A 23,825-nucleotide genomic window follows, 5' to 3' on the forward strand; every position below is an offset into this window, starting at 1 on the left:
AATTGGAATGCTCCTGATCTTTCCATTCTAACCCCCCTTCCATCTTCTTTTGGTTATGTGACCCAGAGCAGTGAATTATTGCAGAAATCATATTCTACAGAGTTTCACAACTTCTTCTATGGATAGTCTTGCCATGCATCCTCAACTGAACAGGATTTTTTCCAGTTTTATGTTCCAGTCCAAGCATCTTGCCCACTTTAAAAAAAAAAAAAGTCCAAGAAAGTGGAGGAGTTTTTTGATCCAGAAACTCTTTTCCAAAACTCAGTGCCTGATTTGATGCTCATCCAACTTGAGTGTAGCTCCTGATGTTTGCAAATGTACAGTGTAGTTTTATCATATAAATAGGTTTTGGTAAACATACAATCTACAGCTAATTGCTTTATTTATAACTTTGCTCCTAGATCAACTGTTCAAAAATATAATGTTTGTCTATCGGGACAGGCAAAGAGATGCAATTTTTTAAATCTGTATTTATTGATTACATTCCTTTCTTACCCTTCAACTAGAATTAATGTTCCAGGTGGCTAATAGCAATAACATTTTAAATAAAATACAACGTTAATATTGTCATATAGTTACGAATCCATTTAAAATAAGCGAAGAACAAAAAATAAGCACACCCAGTAATTAAAATCATTTTCCATACCAATACAATGGTCTACATGAATAAAAACACTGATAAGAAGACAACCAAGGGGGGGGGGTGTTTTATTATTATTTGGCTAGGAGATCCAAAAGGGGATTTCCCTCCCTCTTGCAGTTGCTCTTCATCTCCCTTGCTCCTCTCCCTTGCTTCTTTGTATTCCCACATGTTATTTCTCTGACATTGCTGAGATAAAAAAAAAATAAGTCTTCTCTGGACAGACTCATGTTGGAAAAATGCTGTGTATAACATACTGTATAGGACAAAATCAGAACCAAAACTATTAGTATGTAGAAATGGGGAAGGAGTGTTCGTATCTCCATCTATATGTCTGTGTGTAGGTATGGCAATATAGTTACAGATTTAGTGATCCATATAGTGTTCTGCATATAAAGGCAGTTTATATCAAAATTGAAGTAGAAAAGGGCCTTGAATGCATAATGGGTTTCAAATCAGAAACGTACAGAATGCAACATTCTTTGTTGCAGATGATAAAAACAAGTCATGAATTTCTACTTTCTCTTATTTTCCATTTTGCTGATCTTCATCTCAATGACACAAAATGTCAGCTTCTGAGACTCATTATATGTCTTTCTTTTAGGAGACACAGAGATCAACTAATGAGAGAAAACTTTTTTTTTTAAGAACTGCAACCTATAAATATATTGTAGTGGAGCTTGTCTAACTGAAATAATTGGTGCTCTTGTTATTCTTCTGCAAATAGTAGCTAGAAATGAACTTGAGCAGGTTGATAAGAGTTGTAATATTTTTGGTGGTGATGGGGCATTAACTGTTAAAAGAAAAGTACTATTAAAAGTCAAGATAAAATATCCATATAAGACATTTTCTCCAAGTTGTTCCTGGTTAGATAAACATGGAAACTATGAATTTTTATAGGAAATAGTGGTATCTGAAACATGTAGTAAATAGTATACCAGTCTTGGTATATTATCAACCAAATAGGTCGGGTTGACAGTTTTCAGTACTGTAGCTAGCATGACAGACAATTTTCCTACTTAAGACTTTTGAGTGTTATAATTACAACTCTGAAAATCAGCAGGTGGGAAGGCTGCAGTAGATTTTAAAAGGTTAGGAAAGTTGAAGAGGTGCTGGAGAGCAGAGTATTCGTCCAAATCTTGCTTGAATAGCTCAGAATTAAAGCAAGTAAAGAAAGCTATTGTACTTAAAATGAAGATGCCTGCTGTATAGATAAAATGGGGCAAATAAGAGAAGATTGGTGACTCATTTTAAAACAATAACATGTCCATTGGCTATATTTTGGGATAAGGGGAAGTTTTAAAAGTAGGGCTGTCATTCCTAACCTTAAAACTATTTAAAAATCACCATCTCCCACCCACCCAACCCTAAGGAAGCACTCCAACCCAAAATGTTACCACTGTATACATTAATTATAGCATGTTAAACTCAGGATGCTGATGGAACAATTGAAATGGCCAATAGCTGGAAGCTTGAGACACACATGCTGCCTGATACAATTGTGCTTTGATTGATGTTAGCCTAAACAGGTGCTTTCCAATCCAATTGCTTGATCTTTCTTTCTTTCTTTCTTTCTTTCTTTCTTTCTTTCTTTTTCTTCTTCATTCCTTTTTTCCTTCCTTCCTTCTTTCCTTCCCTTTTTGAGATTTCAAGGTTTTAGTTAAGAAATGTATCTAGATAAAATGTGCTCAGTTTGTGAATGTTGACCCTAGTATTATTTCTGGATATTTTTACTATCTAAAATAAACAGTATGCTGTAGAATGCAAAATTCTTTATGAAACCTTTTCCTCTATTTGATTTGTGTGCCTAATCTTAGCTAATATTACTTTTTAATTTTTAGCTTTTAAAATGTTTCAAAATAAGAACAGAGTATATTAAAAACCTATATTACAACTTTACGAAAAATGTCATTTTATTTTGTTCTTGCTCTATTAGTTGTTTCAATATGATAGAGTTAGTAATTTTTGGAACACCAATAAAACAATTGCACAGGTAGTGAAATATATAAATACTACATATTTTTTCATGAAAGCATTTTGTTATGAACATTTCACATTCCTATATATTTTCTGTGCTACATTTTGCCGTTACGGCTTTCAGAAAAAAAGGCTTTTCTATTTCCCCCTTTTTTAAACACAAACATCTTGGTTTTTAAAGAAGGCTAAATCTACCTTCATATTTTCTTCCTTCTTGTTCACTTTTACATTGAATTTTCCTCCCTGCTTTTCCATTGTTATTCCAAAGTATTTTCAGCATTATTGGCATGTAGCCTCACCACTATGGAAGATGTTAAATCTCTCACCTGGAGCTCAGTTATAATATTCATTCATTCATCCATTTAGCCATTCATCTCAAATACATGGCTCTGGACAGCTGATAACATTAAAACAAATACAGATATACCTATAATAAAATAAAACACATAGTAGTTAGAGAATCATAACACACTCTCAAGTAGCTAAGGAAAAGGCCATGTCACACACCTGGACCCAGCAGTGTAGTGGACAACCTAATCTCAGGAGGGATGATGTTCAGGGAGCAGGTGCCATGATAAAAAGATCTCTTCTTCACGATGCTACTAGGTCACATTCCTTTGCCAATGGTATTTACAACAACTTTTCCTTCCAGATTGGATGGAAACAGTAGAATCAACCAGGAGGTAACAGTCTGATAAATAGTCCATACCTGAGTCATGTGAAGCTTTAAAGGTGACTATCAGTACCTTGAGTTATACCCAGAACCAAACTAGTGCTCAATGTAGCTCATGGAACAGTAGAGTCAATTAACCAGCACCATTAACAGCCCATGCCATGGCATTTTTCAGCACTGAAGCTTCTGAAGGGCAGCCTCATGTAGAGTTGCATTGCAGTAGTCCAAACGGTCCCACATGAGGGCCTGTGAGAAAAGCCTCCCAAATGGTTGCAACTAATGCACAACACAAAGCTATGCAAAGTCCGTCCTAGCTATGATTTCCAAATGCTCTTCAGGCAGGAGCCAGGAGTCCAGGAAGCCTTCCACTTTGTACACCAACAGTATTATCCCATCCAATAACCAGAGATGGAAGGTTCCCAGACACAGGACATCTGAAGTCTCAAAGCCACTCGGTTTTGCTTGGGTTGAGCTGGAGTTTGTTGTTCCTATCACAGCCTCCAGGAACTGAGATGACACTTCCAGAGCATCCTTCAGACAGTTTGGGGTGGAGATATTGAAATATCACCCCAAACTGTTGGATCACCTCACTCAGGAACTTCATGCGAATGTTAAATAAGAGGCACCCCACAAACTTACTAAAAAAAGATTCCAGATGTCTGCATGTGTGTTTCTCATAAATATACATAAAATCCTTTATTAAATTACATATTACTTAACATTATATTATAAGGTAAGTAATATGTAATGTAATTATATTATATAATTTATATTACATATAAACTTATACAGTGTGTAGTTCAAGGTTCCTGGCAGACCAATTTAGTGATTAATAAATAAGACAAAGCCCTGCTATCAAGGCGGATTAGAAAACAATATGAAATTATAAAACCAATATAAAATATAACTACAAAATGATCAGCGATAGTTTGAATTTAAAAATGTAAGCAGTATCCATTGTTCCATTAAACATGAAATGAAGCAGTGGTTTATTCATAGCCTGTCTCTGTTCTTATGTCTCATAGATGAAAATAGCTACTATGCAGAAACATTCCAATTTTTAATGGTGATTGAACTCCATCATATAAATGTATGTATATCACATATACATACAAGAATCATCCTGTTCTGCTGAATAATCAAAAGGGAGAATGTTTTTGGTTAAACAAAAACCCTCTTTCTGAAGGAAGTTCTTTGTATAGTCAGTGCATGTTGTTTTAGGGTTCATGCACATGTACATAGTATATTATGTCTTTGAATTTTTAGTTTTGTGTAACAGTTCAACAGAGGCCCTTAAAATGGATAGGAACCAGGCTGAACATACAGTTCTGTGCCCTATCTGCATATATTCAGATGGAAGCCTGAAGTGGATGTGTATTCTTATTGGTTTGAGAGTTTTTCTTGCAGTCTAGGACTCTAATGCAGAAAGTTTTAGAATTGCTCCTAATGGAAAAGAAAAGAGGGACCTCCCAAAAATAAAATGAAAGTACAAGAATTCTACTCCAGGAGTCCCCACTACTGGGTGATGGAGCTGTGCATCTGTGCACACAGGCCCACCGCTCATGGGGTCTGGTTGTCCCTCCCCCCCAGCCAGGCTGCCAAGCTGCCTGCTCCCGATGCTGCAAAAATGGAGCGGTGAGAGCAGAGGCTGAGTGGGACGGGCGCGCCCTGCTCAGCTTTGCTGAAAATCACTGAGGCTGCCTGCACAGGACACCTGATCTGTTTTTGGAGTGTCAGGCAGCCTCAGTGTGTCTGAAGGAGCACAAAGCTGCGGCCCCAAAGGCTTCTCCTCTCCACACCAAAAGCTTTTGCAAATGGATGAAAGGCTTCGGGAAAGTAATCATGTGCTACGTCAGGCCTTTCATCCCTTTGCAAAAGCTTTTAGTGTGGAGAAGCCTGAAGAAGCCAAGACAGCACCCCAAAGGCTTCTCTTTTCTCTTGAATGAGTGAGCTACACCAAGCCACAAAGGTTGGGGACCGCTGCTCTACTCTTTATAGTTTCCTCCTTTGGGCAAAGTCATCAGTGCTTCAGATTTCATATCCACTCACAGGACTGCTTCGTTAGAGTAATATGAACATGTACCATTTAAAAAAATAATACCGACATACAGGTAATCCTTGATTTACAACAGTTCTCTTAGTTACAGCGCATTGAGAAAAATGACTTATGATCATTTTTTCACACGACTGTTGCAGTATCTCCATGGTCATGTAATCCAAATTCAGACAATATGGCAATTGATCCATATTTATTATTTTGCAGCCTTCTGAGGAGCAAAGTCAATGGGGAAGCCAGTTTCACATAACAACCGTGTTACTAACTTAATGATTGCTGTGATTCACTTAACAACTGTGGCAAGAAGGATCATAAAATGGGCCAACATTCACTTAACAAATGTCTCACTTAACAACAGAAATTTTGGGCTCAATTGTGGTTGTAAGTTGAGGACTACATGTTTAGTAATTCAGAAGTAAAGTCTTTTATGTTCATTGGGACAAGACTGTATCTTTATTGATTTAATATATATGGTACAGGCCACAAGATTTGTTTATTATTTTTAAAAATAATAAATATATCCATTTAAGTATTCGAGAGAAAGGTAAGCATATTATGGTACCACCACATCTCCAGTTCATGTTTTTTTGTTTTTGTTTTGAAAGTGCCAAAGAGGAGAAACATAGCTTTAGATCTATTTAAAAACTCTATTCATCCTTTCAGAAACCAAAAAGGGCCTTCAGTTTTTAATTTTGCCTACTATGATAGCCTCATGATATCATCTACTGAGCCATCAGAGGATTTTTAAAAGATGTTTACAGGTGCAGCACTCCTCTCAGTACAAAAATGATTACCTGTTTCCGTTCTTGAAGAATTGATCTCACAGTTCTTGGAACGATAGATGGTTATTAAGTCCTTATAGAAAAGAATACTTGTAGCTCAGGGTTGAACTGTGGGGTCCCTGGTGCTCTCTGAGCTTAATGGTTTTCTTGCAGACATTTCATAACCATTTTAGCAGTGGTGGTGTTAATTAGTTAGGTAATAAAACATCTGTAAGAAAACCACCAAGCTCAGAGAGCACCAGGGGCCCCACAGCTTTTAAGTCTTTTGAAAAAAGATAGATCCATGACATCATCCCCCCCAAAGGGTTAGTAAACTGAAAATCATTGTATGGCACACAATTTCTCTGACAGAATGGCAGTCCAGCAAGATCCAATTCTTGGCTCCACCCCTTATTTTCCATTCCTCTCCAAATTTTTATTTGAGAACTTCGTTTGTGGATAAAAAAAAAAAAAGGCTAACATTGACTTTCGGTTCTTTTATTTCTCCTGCCCATTTATCTCATATCAGAAAGGTAGGGAACAGCTTTTAGTTTTTTGTCAAGAAATAACTGGAGAAATTACAGGTTTCCCTTTTACCAGTCTACTCCTTTCAATTAAATTCACAGCAAATTATGGAGATTGACACTGGATGGTGAAAGGAGCAATCAGATCTATATCTCTACCTAAAAAAATACAGTTCAAATGCTTTTTGATTGAAAGGTTTTTTTAAAAAATCACCTAAAAAGAGGGTGAGATAAAAATACTCTATTTTTTTTAAAATGTTCAACTCTGATATTAAGTTTCCAGATGTTAGACATTTCATCTTCCTGAAGTCTTAATATCAAACTAAACTTTCCAGATAGAATCAAGATTCTATTTTTTTCTGCAATAATAAATTTTCAGAAATAGGTAGAAATTTGAAATACATAAGATAGTAATTTTGATCCTAAATCTTATTTAATAGTGTGTTTTGTTTTTAAAAACAAAACTTACATGCATCAAAGACATTTATAATTAACTCAGCATTTGTAGGAGAATAGGGTGAACATAGCAGCCTTTATTAAAAAATTTATTAGGCAATTCTTTCTTAATATACACCTAGTAATCAAATGGTTGTAATCAAGAAAGTGGTAAAGACTGTGCTTAATGGGATCGTCATAATAAAATAACTGATTTAGCATTGACGGAGACAAAGAAGCCTGGAACCGCATCTACATGGAGGGAAGTGCCCCAGGGCTCTGTTCTGGGCCCAGTGCTCTTCAATATCTTCATCAATGATTTGGATGAGGGGATAGATGGGGAACTCATCAAATTTGCAGACAACACCAATCTGGCAGGAATAGCCAACTCTCCAGAAGACAGGCTTAGGATACAAGAGGATCTGGACAGACTTGAACACTGGGTGCTATCTAACAAAATGAAATTCAATGGTGAAAAAAGTAAGGTTCTACATTTAGGCAAGAAAAACCAAATGTACAAGTATAGTATAGGGCAGTGATGGCAAACCGTTTAGAGACCGAGTGTCCAAACTGCAACCCAAAACCCATTTATGCATCGTCGGGTGCCGGGTGGGTGTGGCCATTGGTTGGGTGTGGTCCATTGGCTGGGTGTGGCCCATTGGGTGGGCGTGGCCCATTGGGTGGGCGTGGCTGCAGTGGTAACAGCAGACTGGATTCAATCAATCAATTCCAATTTTGCAAGATCTTTTTTTTCCCCGCAAGAAGTTGAAATTGACTCATTGAACCTTTTTTTTTTTTTTGCACATGGCAGCAAAGGCCTAAAGCGAAAAAGTTTTATAAAACCCAGCTGAAGGCCTAGGACTGGGGCGATGGTGCGCGTGCCCACAGAGAGGGCTCTGAGTGCTGCCTCTGGCACCTGTGCCATAGGTTCATCACCACTGGTATAGGGGGTACCTTGCTCAATAATAGTAACTGTGAGAGGGATCTTGGAGTCCTAGTGGACAATCATTTAAATATGAGCCAGCAGTGTGCTGCAGCTGCCAAAAAAGCCAACGCAGTACTAGGCTGCATTAACAGAGGGATAGAATCAAGATCATTATACATGAAATAGCACGTATTGGTGGAAACCATATATGATTGATGTCATTTTATTTAGGAGGCCTTTTGCCCTGACTATTTTCTTTAGCCCTGTATTGTATTAAATGGGAAAGAAGTTGACTATGCTAGATACAGTTTCAAAGTAAGAGAGGAGAAACTCTAAAGTATTTTGATGGGTAGATGGGTATTTAATGCAGTTTATTGTCAATATTTGTTCTGTGTCAAGGTTTATAACCAGCAAAGTAAGTGAATAATGGATTCAGATACAACTGAGATAGAGAGGAAAGAAAACTGAAAAAAGTTTTTTTTTTGCAGTATCATATCTTTTTTGTTCACAGACTTCAGATTCATGCCCATCACACTGATACTTTTCTGACTTTCAGAATGGCTTTTATATTAATGTCTAAAAATTTAATAATTTTCCCTAAGTTAAAATATATATTGCAGCTGCAGAATGGGTTAATGAAATGTATTCCTTCATCATTCTGGCACCTCCATCTATTCTTTTAGTATTTCTGCTGTGTTCTTAAAACCCAAACTATTTAAATAAGCTATTTTTCTGTCTCTATTTTTGTCAACCAAATTATTCATGTTCACTGAATGAACAAACCCACCATAACAGGAAACAGAGAGGGAGGGAGGGTTAAAATGCAAATGTATTTATATCCAGATATTAAAATTTTATAAAGGTATTATTTGAATGACTGCTTTGCTTAATAATTGACTGGACTTTTCAATTGATTTTATTTTATCAATTAACTTAACCAGAGGGGAAAAAAAACCTTGAATCTTAATGGCTGAAAATAAATTAATACCTCCCTCTTTTTCTTTTCTCCCTCCAATGTCTGTCTGTGTGTGTGTGTGTGTGTGTGTGTGTGTGTGTGTGTGTGTGTTTGTGTGCATTATTGCATTATTGCATTTAGAAACTATGTTTTTGTCTAAAATAATCATATGGTGTGTTTATATATAGATATGTAGATACCAGATCACTTTTTGAAAAATATCTGCATTTCCAGAAAGTTTAATTAAAATCAATAGCAAAAAAATGCAAAATAATAGAAATACTTCTGTAATAATGCTCTTTATGTTAGATATTGAGCCAGGTTTCTTGATATATAGCAGAAATCTATTTAAGATTTCTAGGTATCATGTAATAGTGTATCTTATTCTTTTGATGTTTTTCATCTATAGATGTTAATTGTAGACTCCAACCTGGAACTCCAATATCATTGATGCTGTTTTATATGAGCATGTTCTTAAGGATAAAGAGATTTTCTTCTGCAATGAAAATCTGATCACTCTACCCTTCTTGTTCAACAGGAGGAGAAGTTCCCTATACCACACTGGCAACTCGAATGATGATGGGTGCCTGGTGGCTATTTGCCTTGATCGTCATCTCATCTTACACGGCAAATCTAGCAGCTTTTCTCACCATCACCCGCATTGAGAACTCCATCCAGTAAGTTTGCACAAGCTTGGGAGTAAGAGGCAACCAGGAGTTGGAAAACCTCTTTGGCCATATTTCAAGCCTTCCCAACTAGAGGACTAGTCAGTATAGATGTAGGAGATGACCAGGCTGAGCCAAAGGAAGGGTTCAAGCATGTCATCAACCTTGAATCCCTTCATGCCCACAAGAGATTAGGTCCAACCGATCTTGAATTCCGTTGACTCTTATATCACCAATTTGCTTTGACCTCTAGTATTTCAAATTCTTATAGAGCAGGGGTTCCCAAATGGGTGTGCAAGACGATATTCCAGGGGATGCGAAAACTTAGGTTTTCAAAATTATAGTGTATATACATAAGTTGTTGTCATTATTTCAAACTTTTGTAAGGGGTGCGAGAATATATCAGAAGCATTCTAGAGGTATAGAAAAGATTGGGAACTGCTGTTATAGAGAGTGTTAGCATGCAATAAAGTCATGTATTGTAGTCATTTGAACTGCCTTACAGGAAATATTCCATCTCCCTTGCCTTTCGTTTCCATTCCCATACTTTTTAAAATAAGACTAACCATAGTGAAACACACACACACACACACACACACACACACACACACACACACACAAATAAATCTGGCCAGTAAGTCTGGCTGGTGGCTGCCTACACCCATCATTTCAAAATAATAAAATAACAGAATAACAGGGTTGGAAGTCTTCTAGTCCATTGCCCCGTTCAAGCAGGAAACCCTCTACCATTTCAGACAAATGGCTATCCAATCTCTTCTTAAAAATCTCCAGTGTTGGAGCACCTACTGTCAACTCTACAGTGAACCTGGCTGAAGCCATCTTGCTCATTCTAGGTTGCCTCAAGAAAAGGAGGGGGTGCGGACTCTCTTTGCTAGTCTAAACAATTCTGGCTTCCACGGGAACCAAGGTCATTCTATCAGTTAACTTTGTGGGTTGGACGTTTAGTTAGAAAGCCCTCCAAATTATTATGGGAACGTGGCTGATTGCATAGCTCTGTGGTGGGAAATTTGATTTTGTAATAGTGTAACTCTTTAGAGAGAATTTCAGAGTTGGTTTCACTTTTGATCATGCTGATATTTTGTAACCAATAAACATGTTCTCTGAGGAAACCTCTAGCCTTGGAGTTCTGATTTTGTTGGTCTTAGCATCAGAACCATGACACCTACAACTTCTGGAGGCAAGTTACGCTATTGATTAATTATTCTAACTGTCAGGAAATTTCAATAGTTCCAGAATTAATCTGCTGTAGCACTAGAGTATGTTCTCAGGTAGAGCATTTCAAGAGAGGTTCTAAATAGTGCCTTGAGACATAGTGATAAACAGTGATTACAGCAGTAATGTTCATTAATAATACTAGAATCCTTCTTGGGTTTTTTGGTTTGTTTGGATTTTTTTTCATTTTTTTTTTTACTTATCCAGGCCCATTTTAATAACAGAGGAAAAGGAAAACAGAGACTCTCAGAATGGCTGGTGGTCTCACTTTATCTGCTGAGCAGTGAAATGTTTTCTGGCTCTCACAGTTTTACTACTTTTTACCACTGTTTTACTGTCTGTGTGGGAGAGAATTGTCCTCTTCTCCTTAGGGAGCTCCATTTATCCTAAAGCCACTGCCTAAAGGACTATCAAGGTCTCTTCCAGGCGACAGGAGAGGAATTACGTGTTCCCTAAAATTGCAGTTATTCCCTATGTAGAAAGTGTACCTAGGCATTTTCTCTATCATGTATTTTTTATGAAAAGTATCTCCTGCATCTTTATTATTGATCTTTGCAGACCTTGGCAAACCTGCAAGCAAGAGAGAATATAACAATTCGAGATGGTCTAGGTGAGCATGTTCCAGCACTGGCAACTTTAAGAGGTGTGGATATCAACTCTCAGAATTCCCTAGCCACCAGGGTTGGCCGGGGAATTCTGAGAGTTGAAGTCCACATTTCTTAAAGTTGCTAAGATTGAGAAATACTGATCTAGGTATAACCATACTCTGTCTTCCTATAAAATTAAGATTCCTTTCCCTTCAACTCCCCAAACATGGTGGCTTTCGTGGTTAGGATACTGGGTTGGAGATTAGCAAGCCCATGTTCAAGACCCAAGTGCTGCCCTGGGACGGGGCGAGCTCCAGCTCCTGCTGGGACATGAAAAAAGCGCCCAAATTGGCATTCCCCAGGCAACAGTGATGTCACCAGCTAATTCTTTCAACCCAGAAGCACCCTCGGTGTTTCTGACATGAGTGCAAAACTCCATAAACAATTGCATTCTGTTTTCTTGTGCCACAGTTCTCATTAGACTGAACATTTCAGGAAAGCTTTTGAACATTTAGTCAATGGCTATTTACAGTGTGATCTTTGGCTCTGTCTACTGAAACTGAATTCCAATAAATTTATTATTTTCTCCAAAAGGAGACTGAATTGTTCTTTTTATTGTTAATTGATTCATCCAAATTTGTAAGCCACTCAGCAAGCACAATTATTACTTTCAGACGAGGCAGAAAGTGTTTCTTTTTTGTGCCTTGTCTTTTCAGTTTGTATTAGAATAAATTCTCATAACTATATAACTATAGAAAAAGGAAGGGAGAAGAAAATTGTTTAGATTAAGCTTTATATGAACTAGCATCATAAATAAATGTGCTTTAAAATAAGCAATTAGATGTTCATCCTCATTATTTGATGACTAATTGTCTCTGTACAGATAGTTTCCCTGATATAAGACAAACTTGTTCATTCCGCAGGCATGTTGTTGCTTTCCATATGCAGTTGTAATGCATAAACTTTAATGCACCCTTTCTTTTGGGGTGAATTGTTTTAATCTATGTGAAACAATGCCTTTGCAATCTGATGAGAACTATGTTGTGCAATTACAAATTGTCAGGAGCTAAATTGGTTTGCATGTTTTCATTCTTGTTTTGTTGTGCTCTTATTAAAATGAAATACTCCTGAGTTTCTAACACTGAGCATCCCAATCTTATGAGCCATTTCAATTGCAAGTCTTGGATCACGGTTGCTTAAGCAACATCCCTAAAAGATGAAACAAGCAAATGGAAATAAATCAAATGGAGCTGAGACATTCGACCCCTATTACATTAAGACTCCACCTGTTCCTTAAGACATTGCAATACCACAGATTTAAGCCATGTTAGAAGTTATTCCCTTTACATTCCCTTCCTTGGAAGGATGGGACAAAAACTAACCTATCAAGATCACAGGAACCTGGAATAATCAAAGCGGTCTTTTTTGCAAAGCACATAAAAATATTTATTTATCATCCTCCTTATCCTTATCCCAAACTGGCATCCTGTCTCTCATGATCTTAGAAGATAGATCCAAAATGTAATTCATTAAGTAATGAGGCTAAAGTAATATTTACTCTTGTGGGGAAAGTTGTCCCCAAACTATCCTGCCAGTTGTATGCTCTTTTTTAAGAAAGAGAAAGAGAGAGGAAGGGAAGGGAGGGGAGAGGGGATAGGAGGAGAGGAGAGGAAAGGAGAGGAGGAGAGGGGAGATGAGAGGAGAGGAGGGGACGGCAGTGGAGAAGAGGGGAGAGGAAAGGAGGGGAGAGGAGAGGAAAGGAGAGGAGAGGAGAGGAGAGGAGAGGAGAGGAGAGGAGAGGAGAGGAGAGGAGAGGAGAGAGATATAATGTGTGCCACCAAGTCAGTGTTGAGTCTTGGCAACCACATAAATAAGGTTTTTCTGTGATGATCTATCCCTAACCTGGTCCCTTAGGTCTTTCCCATCATTACTGTAACCTAGTCCATCCTTCTTAATGCTGGTCATTATCATTATTATTAATTTAATTTGGCTGCTTGACCCATCTAAGTGACTCAGGACCACATGTAAAAACAATCCAATTAAAAACCAATGTACGAATATAAAAAAATATACAAAATGTTCATAATTTAGATTTAGAAAACAGAAAATCATGATCAGCAGCATAATTCAATCTACAGCAGCTATATGCATGCTTTCCTAATACTTATATGACTTATACTTACAACTGTGAAGGCAGCTGGATGGCCTTCAGCAAAGGATGAGAAAGAGTTTGATTTCACTATGATTATTTGGATTTATGGGCATGGCATTACAGCAATTGCAGTATCTATCATTGGTTGATAACGGAAAAGCTAAGACAAAACCTAAGTAATACTTGATTGGAAGAGCACTAGATGTTCCAGTCTAGACTGGAAGGTTGAAAATAAAATCATTGAAGAAGGCAGTGATAAACCATCTCTGTATTGTTGCCAAAAGGAAAAAAAGAACAAAGCCTACATGTTCATGCAGTCAGCAAGGAGATGGCTCAAGGAACTCTTTATCTCTTATTATAATTTTAGAGTACAATTTTGAAAATAAAACTATGCGACATCAGAAAAACCCACATTTAGAAGAATAAGCAGGATTTAGTCTTCTACAAATATCAGTCTCTAGCCAAATCTGTATCACACCAGATCTCTTAGTACCTCATAATCAATTGTGCCAAAATAAATACAACGCTACTCATGCTTAAGTCCCATTCTTTCATGTTGGCTTTCCATTGCTCTATTACTGGCAAGAACTAACAGTCAGGTGACAGCTGTAACCAGCAGGCATTCACCTTGTGTGGTAGTTATATCTCTTTCTGAACTGAAATGCCTTCTCATAATCACTTGTGCCATGACCTTCTCTCTTTTGGACAATTACAAAGCATTCTACATGCTTTGAAGATTCTACCTTTGAAGATCATTAGAAATCTACAAGTGATCCAGAAGGCAGGAACTAGTTATGAACACTTCATATTTTGTCCATGTAACAGCACTGGTTGGTGGGCTGAACTGGTTACCAACTGAACTGGTTACCATTAGGCTTCCAGAGTTTATGGTTTTAACAGTTACCTCCTGTATATAGCTCATCATGGCTTGGGATCTGGTTACTTACTAAACTCTATTCCTCCTCCTATTTCTGCCCACCCAGTCAGATTGGGATCATATGATGTCCTGCTAGTCCCACCTCTAAATCAGTGTCATCTTGCAGGACCAAGGAGACTTGCACTTGTCCTGTGTTTCCCTGAGGTCCACGTGACCCTGCTGGGCTTTTTTAAAGTCATAGAAACTGAAATGCTTTAGAGTACAATGTAGAAGTGGCTTCCTGACGGTAGTAGGTTGGGGTTAATCATACTCAATGCATGGTATATATTTTACGGGGAAATTTGCTCTTTTTTGCATGATGTTTCAATCCTATTCTGTCTGCTATCTGTGGAACACTTCATAACTAAGGCAGCTTACAGGTTTCTAGTACATTCTAACATATTTATGCTGGTATATTGAATATTTTGGAATTCAAGGGCCAAAATTTTTGAAGGGAGTGAAATTGCATTGAATGATAACTTATCCATATTCAAGTATTTTTGCCCAGGCTGGGAGCAGTTCTCTTTAATACCAGGAACTTCCTGCATAGCTAATATATGTTTTACATTTCTCTGTGGCTCCTTGTCATGACTGGTGTTGATTTCTTTGTGTGGCATAATTCTGTAGTGAATCACATGCATTTATGTTCTGCTTTTTTTATTCTGTTTTCTATTTATTTGCTGTTACACTGGTGGAGGAAGAAAAACTCATCTCTATCATAATTTTGGTTGCTTTTTAAGCTATGAAAGAACAATTCCTGGAGTTTTAAGATGAAGGAGTATGTGGGTCAATATACAAAGAGACATGAAAAAATGGGAAAAGTTGCAATTATCTCTTTTGGGAAGAATTGCAGCGATTAAAATGAATGTGTTGCCAAAGTTTCTTTTTTTATTTCAAATGATACCCATTTTAAAGAATGAGGTTAACTTAGATGAATGGCAGAAAGGTATTAATAAATTTATCTGGGCAGGGAGGAAACCTAGAGTAAAACTTAAAATTATACAAGATACTTGTGAGAGAGGTGGACTCAAGGTACCGAATTTGAAGTTGTATTATGATGCTGTGGTTTTAACATTAATAAGTGATTGGGTTAACTTAACAAATGTGGAAATACTCCTCTTGGAGGGTTGGGATTTACTTTTTGGATGGCATGCCTATCTAATTTTTAATAAAAAGGTTGATAGGGCTTTTAAATCTCATATTATGAGGACTTCTTTACTTCGGGTTTGGAGGAAATATTATAGAAATGATTTTAAAATTCCATTATGGGCTATTCCATGGCATGCGATAGAAGGGATAAGGAGAGGGGTTAGGATGGATAGCGTTTCTTATGCACAATTACTTAGATGGGATGGTAAAAATTGGCAGTTAAAATCTATGGAAGATTTAGCACAGGAAAATATTATATATTCATGGTTTCAGTATAGACAAATAGTGGATAGGTGGAAGATAGATCGGAAGGTGGGTTTGCTTAGAGAAGATGAGAATTTGATTAAACAAATAAAAGATCAAAGACGAACTCACATTAAGAGAATTTATGGGGTCCTAGTAGAATTGAACTCAGAAGCAGAGTTAGTCAAAGAATGTATGATTAAATGGGCAGAAAACTTTGGTGAACCGGTTCTACTAGATACCTGGGAAACTATTTGGGTGAGGAACGTTAAATTTACGCAAGCCCAAAATTTAAGGGAGAATTTTTATAAAATGTTTTATAGATGGCACCTTGATCCACAAAAAATGTCTCGTATGTATCCTGATCTACAGCCTAAATGTTGGAGATGCAGATGTTTGGATGCTACATACTATCATATCTGGTGGTCATGTAGAAATATAAAAAATTTTTGGATTAAGATATGGTGGAATATTCAAAGAATTTTTAGAAGGAGGGTAAAATTTACCCCACAATTGTTTTTATTAGGTATTGTTACTGATTGTGATACCAAAGATATCACATTGATGTTAAACTTAATTACAGCTGCAAGGTTGTTAGTAGCACAATGTTGGAAGAAGGAATCTTTGCCTACTTTGCAAGAGTGGCTTTTTAAAGTTTCTTATTTGGCGGAAATGGCAAAGATTTCGGCCTTCCTGAAGGATCAATCACAAGAGAAGTATGTTGTGGTATGGAGGAAATGGATAGACTTTATACAACATAAGATGGATATTAAAAAATATTATTTAGCTTTTTAATAATTTATATTGAAAAGCTAACTTTCTTGAAAAGCCAATTTTTTTATTTTTTTTTCTTCTTTCCTTTTTTCTATTTCTTTTCTTTTTTTGTACTTATCTTTCTTTATATATATTTTACTCTTAATTATTTTATAATTTGTTTAACTAATGAATTTAGATTTGTTTACAGTTTTATAACTTATATTGAAAAGTTAATCTCTTTTTCATATTTTTTATGCATTTTTCTTTTTTTCTTTTTTTCTGGTATTTATGTTTTTTTTACATATATATTATTGTTAATCATTTTGTAATTCGTTTAAGTAATGTATCTAGACTTACTTACATTTTATATTTTTCTTAAGACTTTTTGAAGAAATTTTAATTAAGCCTATATCCAGCTCTGGGATAGTCGGGGGAGGGAGGGGGAGGGTTGGGGGGGTGGGGAAAATTGTTTTGTTTTTGTTATTGTAAAATCTTAAAAATTTTCAATAAAAAAAAAGATGAAGAAGTATGTTCACATCACTGTAACTCAGTGGTGTTCTCTAGCATCTGTTATACTCATTAATTGTATTAACAGCAATAAATGTAGGCAAGTTGCTATGTTAGATCTTATCTTGATGAATGTTGTGGCCATGATGAATTCTGGAAGCAATGGAGTCAAATTGGCAAGATATCCTCATATAAACCATAGACTGAGGAATAGCTGTCTCCAATTCCATTATCATTAGGTGCCCTGCAAATACACTTGCAATTATAGAAAGCTCTATATGTGATCTGATTTTGGAAAGATCATTCTCAAGAGATGCAAAAGCTGATTAAAAGAATAAGTGGCAACCTGAAATTAAACTTGAATAGTTTACATTTTTACAGCATCTTTTATCAGCTTTTATACAATTTTTTTTTGGGGGGGACACATTCTTTCTTTTCTGAGGACAGATATATATGGTTTATCTAGATTTCTGAGAAGTTGTGGAAAGCTTTGGATACATACATCAATTCTGGTTTTAAACAAATTATTGTGTCCACAATGCTTATGTACAAATAAACCAAATCCAAAGGGATGTTCTAATCTAGTGTAGTTTTTATTAGGCTATTATTTTTCTCTAGCAGTTCCTTCTTGCCTTTAGCAAATTGGCCATTAAGTTGATTTGGGTGGTGCTTTTTAAAAGGCAGTTCTCTAAAAGAGAGCAAAAGCTGCCATTGGCCTAGATATCAGGTTCATTTTCTGGACATAATTGTTTCAGTGATGGATTGACAGGTCAATTTAGAATGAAACAGAACGTAAACTGAAATATGTTGTCCTAAATTCTTGAAAAATCAATCCCACTGCTTGATAAGGGCAGCAGTGGATTTCTCTCAAGTAAACCACTGCCTTTATTGCAATCCTTTCAAATGTTGATAGATAGATAGATAGATAGATAGATAGATAGATAGATAGATAGATAGATAGATAGACAGACAGACAGACAGACAGACAGACAGACAGACAGACAGACAGACATTAACATGTCTTGTAATTCAGTCTACAGTCTCAATTCAGTTGAAAACTTCATAGTGCAGAAGGCAGCTCAATGCCATGTTGTACAACTGCTTTAGGTGGTCTGCTGATTGCCAATATGTTTCCAAGTGAAATATATATGACTTGGCGCCTGGTTATCTCATTGACTGCATGTCCTAAGTAGTCTCAGCTGGAAAATGCTCACCAAAGGTCCCAATCTACCAAGAGGGGAGTGTATGGTGAGCATTCTCAATAGCAACTCTGCTTCTAAGAAATAGTTTGCATCCTAAGACAAGAATATTCCCTTATCTCATAGTCTTTCCAAGCTAGTAAACACTTGACTTTCTGGAAGGCCTTTGGAGACAGATCCTGGAATCACAACTGCCTGCATCCATATGCCTATTTGTATATTTTTATTATTTGCCATTAATCATTACTAATCTGGTATTGACATTTCTAAAGGTAATTTTACCTCATTGTTGTTTTACTATCTATAAACTGCTTGGAGTCCAAGGACTGAGGTAATAAAAAAAAAGGTGTCCATAAATAAATAATAAAAAGTTAAATAAAATTACTAAACTCCATACTGTCCCATCCCCCCACCCTTAACTGAGGGAAAGAGTATTATGCTAAATGTATATTAATCTAAACTTACATGTTTAGAAACAGTGCAGCTGATCTCCTGGTTATAAATGATAGCATTGACTGTTCATTTACCGTAAAACCATGTCCTGTCTGTGAGTCTCAAGAGACAGATAAGGAGGTGCTATTGGGCACAGCTTAGCCTAACAGGTCAGTTTTTATGATTATCTTATGTACTTCCTTCAGGAATCTTAAAATGATATATAACACCACTAGGGCAGGGAATGAGTGTCTCATCTGTTGCTGAATTGGAATGAAATCCTATTTTTCTATAGGATTTATAAGATTATATAGAAGTATACTCAGTGGTGGGATTCAAATCAACAATCAGTTCTCTGCCCTAGACAGGAAAAAGTTCCAGAGCCTTAACCCCAGCTACAACCCCCACAGAGTCACAACCCCAACTAATACTTTCAGCTAATACTTTCAGCTAATACTGCCCCCCTTTCCCATATGCACCAATTGGGAAACTAGAGAGATGAAGCGTCTATTGTTGAAATTACCTCTGAGAAGTACCACCTAGTTTTCACCTGAGTGATGTGATTGAAGGTGTTTCATCTCCATTTGGTTTCCGTCACTCCTCTCTTGGACTTTTGGGGAGGGTTTTATTTTTTCTCCCGCCTGGAAGGAAGTTGAACGAAAACCAGACATGTTCTGGAAAACACAGATTTATCATAACCGGTTCATCGAACTCAACAAAAAATTACTTATCGGTTCTGCCAAACCAGTGTGAACCCCATCACTGAGTATACTTCTATAAGTCAAAATAGTAATTTTATGGCTATAGAAGATGGCAAATCCCCAATTTGTTTCCTTCAGAAACGCTGAACTACAACCCGTATTATCTTCCAGGAAGATGGGGTTTTGTAGCTGAGCACATTTGGAAGATTGGAAGGGCCATTTCCTATATTTCAGTTCATGTTCTGCAATCTCTTATGTGTGCAATTTATAATTTTCACTCCATTCCAAGATTCTAAACATCCCAGCCCTTTTATCTGCCCTCAAGTGTCATCAGTGAGATTTGTGCATTTGCATAAAGCTAATTTGTGCCAGCAAGTTCTTGATGGGTCCTAGCTGTTAGATTGGAGGAGTCCGTCAAAGAGTCTAATGAATGTCATTAAAAAAAAATAAAGGCATGCCTTAAGTGGTCCATAAGGATGAGTAAATAAAGGAAAATATGTCAGGTCTGCAGACTTTCAGAGACTGTCTGAAAATTGATTTGAAGTTGGTGGTATTTCAGAATTCTATATATAAAGGCTCTAATGTGCATATGCTGATGAAAAAAAGGAAAGAAAGAAAGAAAGAAAGAAAGAAAGAAAGAAAGAAAGAAAGAAAGAAAGAAAGAAAGAAAGAAAGAAAGAATAGGAGTTGGCAGAGAAGCTGTGAGGATAAGATGAAGAAGCTAGAGGACTACCAAATGAACAAGAGGCTCAGAAAGTCCCTATTTATTAAAATGAAATCTTTCTGTGAAAATATATGCAGCACAGCATGTTCCCTTTCTGCTATTTGGGTATATAAATAATATAACGCTCATGAAAAGATAATTAAAAGAAAACTCAGCTATTTTATGCACTATTTGAGGCTGAAATATTGAAATCCCTTTCTGTTCGTGGAAGAGTTGGGGAATTAAGGTGACAGGACCCACTCCACACATTCCAGTTCAAGGTTTAAATAAAATATATTTGTGCAATATATTTTGCATTGATGTATTTACTCCAGAATATAGGAATTTTATTTTTATTTCAGTTTGAACTTCAGTTCATACATGCACACGTATGCAGCACACTATTCAATTTCTGTGTTATCCAAAGGAGTAAGGAATGGTAACTCAAGTAAATTAAAGGAATGGGGTAAGAAAATTTACTGAAAATATAAATAAAATAAAACTTATTTCTATCTCTTACACATATCCAAATTTGGTATGGTTCTTTATATCTTTCTCTACTTGCAATCATCCTTCTTTCCACCAAGTCCATGCATTGTTTCATACTTTCTGATCTTTAAACCTCTACCTGTTTTAGGAACCTTATCAACCCCTTTCAACCTTTTCATATGTAGGTTTTAAAAATGTAATCCCTCGTTCCTTACATGTATATGATCAAACCACCTAAATGTATACTCCTTGTTTTTGTATTCAGGCCACTTTCAGTCAGCGCCCATTCGTTCTGATTTTTTTCCCCTAACATATACAACTTTCTCTGCACATAAACAATTGGATGCAAGCATCTCCTTATGAATAACAATTTTAGATTAGTTTTAGCAGACCGCATACCATCCATAATGTTTCTACCAGCATTTTCATTTTAATATTTTCTATCAATTTTCCTGTATTTGGTAAACATTCTATCAAGGTACAGAAATTCACCTGCTTACTAATTTTTTGGGCCATGATTTATATATAACTTACAATTATGGATTGCATTTTTCTCCATCAAATATAGTCACCTTGGTTGTGGATTCATTAATTTTCAGAACCATACTCTTTATTGCATTATGCAATATACTGCTTATCTAACATTCATTGCAAATCATCCAGGTATTCAACCAACAACCCAGCACCATTAACACACTGGATATATACATACATTCACATTTCCAACATATGCCCATCGACTGTCACTGAAAGCATTCCTTCATCTATCCATATATTAAACAATCTTATCATTTAGTGCTCAGTCCTGAACCATTTGCATTTCACTTTTTATTCATGCTTTGATTGATTGATTGATTGATTGATTGATTGATTGATTATGTGTCATTAGTTCAGTGCAAACTTTTCATGACTATATAAAATAAACATTTTTTAGGTGGACCTGTTTCCAACCTGGAACTTCATGTCTCCAATGATACAACTATCATAATTGTACTTCAATTAATCTAGCTTGTAGGTGGTCTTACTTTTTTCCCCCTTTCTACCTTTCCCAGAATTGTGTGTGCTTTTCATAGGCACCAGGTCTTTACATTATGATATATCATAAAATGTGATAGATAATTTGAACCAAGTCATTTGGGTTCCAAGTAGAGATTCTGGATTACTCTGTGCTTCATTTGTCTATTTTCTTAGTTATTTAGGCTGTATTTTCCATCATTAAAGTTCTAAAGCATTACTATTCTTTCTGACCTGCTTCTTCAAAGTTCAGTTTTTGCTTCCATATAATATGGTATGATATTGCCTTTCTGATTGTGATTGTAATTGTTGTAGGAATAGACACAGCACAATATCAAAATATCTTTTCCAGGGCCTTTATTTCTATCCTACAATGTGCTATTCTGCTATGGATGGATGAATGGATGGATGGAAGGAAGGAAGGAAGGAAGGAAGGAGAAAAGAAATGAAAAAAATAATGTTAACAAATAAGTGACTTCCAACTTTCTTTTCAACAGATAATAAAATCTTATTGTTCTTCTTCCTAAATATTATACAATTCCCTCCATCCCTTCATTTAATCCTTGTATTTCTTAATATTCAGATCCAAACATCAGAATATCATTTCTTTCTTCTTTCAACAAAAAGTCCATATATGATTTCCAGTCTTTTTTTTAAAAAAATACTGTTTTTTCTTTGACCAGACAGGCTAGTTTTGTCATTTCTGTGAATGTTGACATTTTAATAATCCATTCCTCCACTGGGGGGGATGCTTATTTTATTAATGACATTCCACAGCTTGACACAGTCAAAGGCCTTTGGCTTTCTCAATTATCAGTGGGAATCAACAACATATCTTGTTTCTTAGCCTTTTTTAAAAAACCAAATTCATTTCACTTTCCATCCAAAACTCCAATTTATATTGGTGGTGTTTAGGACCACCAATATAGATTAGAGCAGTGATGGTGAACCTTTTAGAGTCTGAGTGTCCAAACTGCAACGCAAAACCCACTTATACATCGTCGGGTGCCGGGTGGGTGTGGCTCATTGGCTGGGTGTGGCCAATTGGGGGGTGAGTCCCATTGGGTGGACGTGGCTACAATGGTAACAGCAGACTGGGTGGGACTAAAATGTTCAATCAATCAATTCCACCTTTGCATGATCTTTTTTTCCCCACGAGAAGTTGAAATTGACTGATTGATTGAACCTTTTTTTTTTTTTTTTTTTTGCACACGGCAGCAGAGGCCTAAAGCGAAAAGGTTTTACAAAACCCAGCTGAAGGCCTAGGACTGGGCGACGGCGTGTGTGCCCACAGAGAGGGCTCTGAGTGCCACCTCTGGCACCCGTGCCATAGGTTCGCCACCACTGGATTAGAGCTTTGCTTCTATGTGAAGTTAAGGATACATGTGATCGTTTGCATATTCTGTTAAATTTTCTCTCATTAATACCAATATGCAAACTGGCCCTTTTTGTTTATTGGTCCTAGTGTAAGTCTCCATCTTTGTCAGTATAGTTTGATTAGAATTTCTTCTTTTCTTTTTTTTTTTACAAGCACCAAAGCTGTAATAATTTATTATAATTAGCAGTCCTTCCATTTAAACAAAATGCTCATACCACAGATTGAGTATGTATTGGAAGGGAGACAATGTCCCTGATAATAAGATCATTTTATTGACCCATCATGGGATTTGGAAGCACAGTTGGTTTTTAGGTCACAGTTGGCTTTTAGGTGGTTATTGTTGATAGTTTCTTTTTTTTAATTTTAAAGTTTTATTAATTTTTAAGAATTACAATCTTTAGAGCTTAGTAAACAGCATGTTGTCTGGGTTCTCATATTTAACATTAACTTCTTCATTATAAGTCTATTCAGTACTGCACAATCCAGTATTTTTCCCCGATCCTCCTTTCTTCCCCATATTTTTTCATTTTCCTTTCATTACACAATTACAATTCTTGGTACTACTGATGCATAGAGAGTTAGATATAAACATCTTCATCATATTTTACTAATATTATACAAATAACAATAATATCAATTCATTAATCAATATCCTCTTTTTTGTGCTCTTGTTAGGTTTAATTTCCCATCAGTATTTAAAGTATCTTTGTCAGTTATGATTTTCTCAATGTTAATTATATTTATATAGATAAAAA

General features: G+C 36.3%; 1 protein-coding gene across 1 annotated transcript in view; it reads left to right on the forward strand.

Annotated features, from left to right (window-relative positions):
* The window catches only part of GRID2 (glutamate ionotropic receptor delta type subunit 2), a gene marked incomplete at its 5' end in the record, with an annotated part of 242,365 nt that overhangs the window by 59,568 nt on the left and 158,972 nt on the right, over positions 1–23,825 (forward strand). The window contains one exon of the mRNA XM_039332164.1: positions 9,485–9,623. Within this exon, the coding sequence (XP_039188098.1) occupies positions 9,485–9,623 (139 nt within the window). The remainder of the gene's footprint in view (positions 1–9,484; positions 9,624–23,825) is intronic.

The sequence above is a fragment of the Crotalus tigris genome, unplaced genomic scaffold (assembly GCF_016545835.1).
Source record: "Crotalus tigris isolate CLP2741 ecotype Arizona unplaced genomic scaffold, ASM1654583v1 scf7180000024451.546054, whole genome shotgun sequence".
In the NCBI taxonomy this organism is placed as follows: Eukaryota; Metazoa; Chordata; class Lepidosauria; order Squamata; family Viperidae; genus Crotalus; species Crotalus tigris.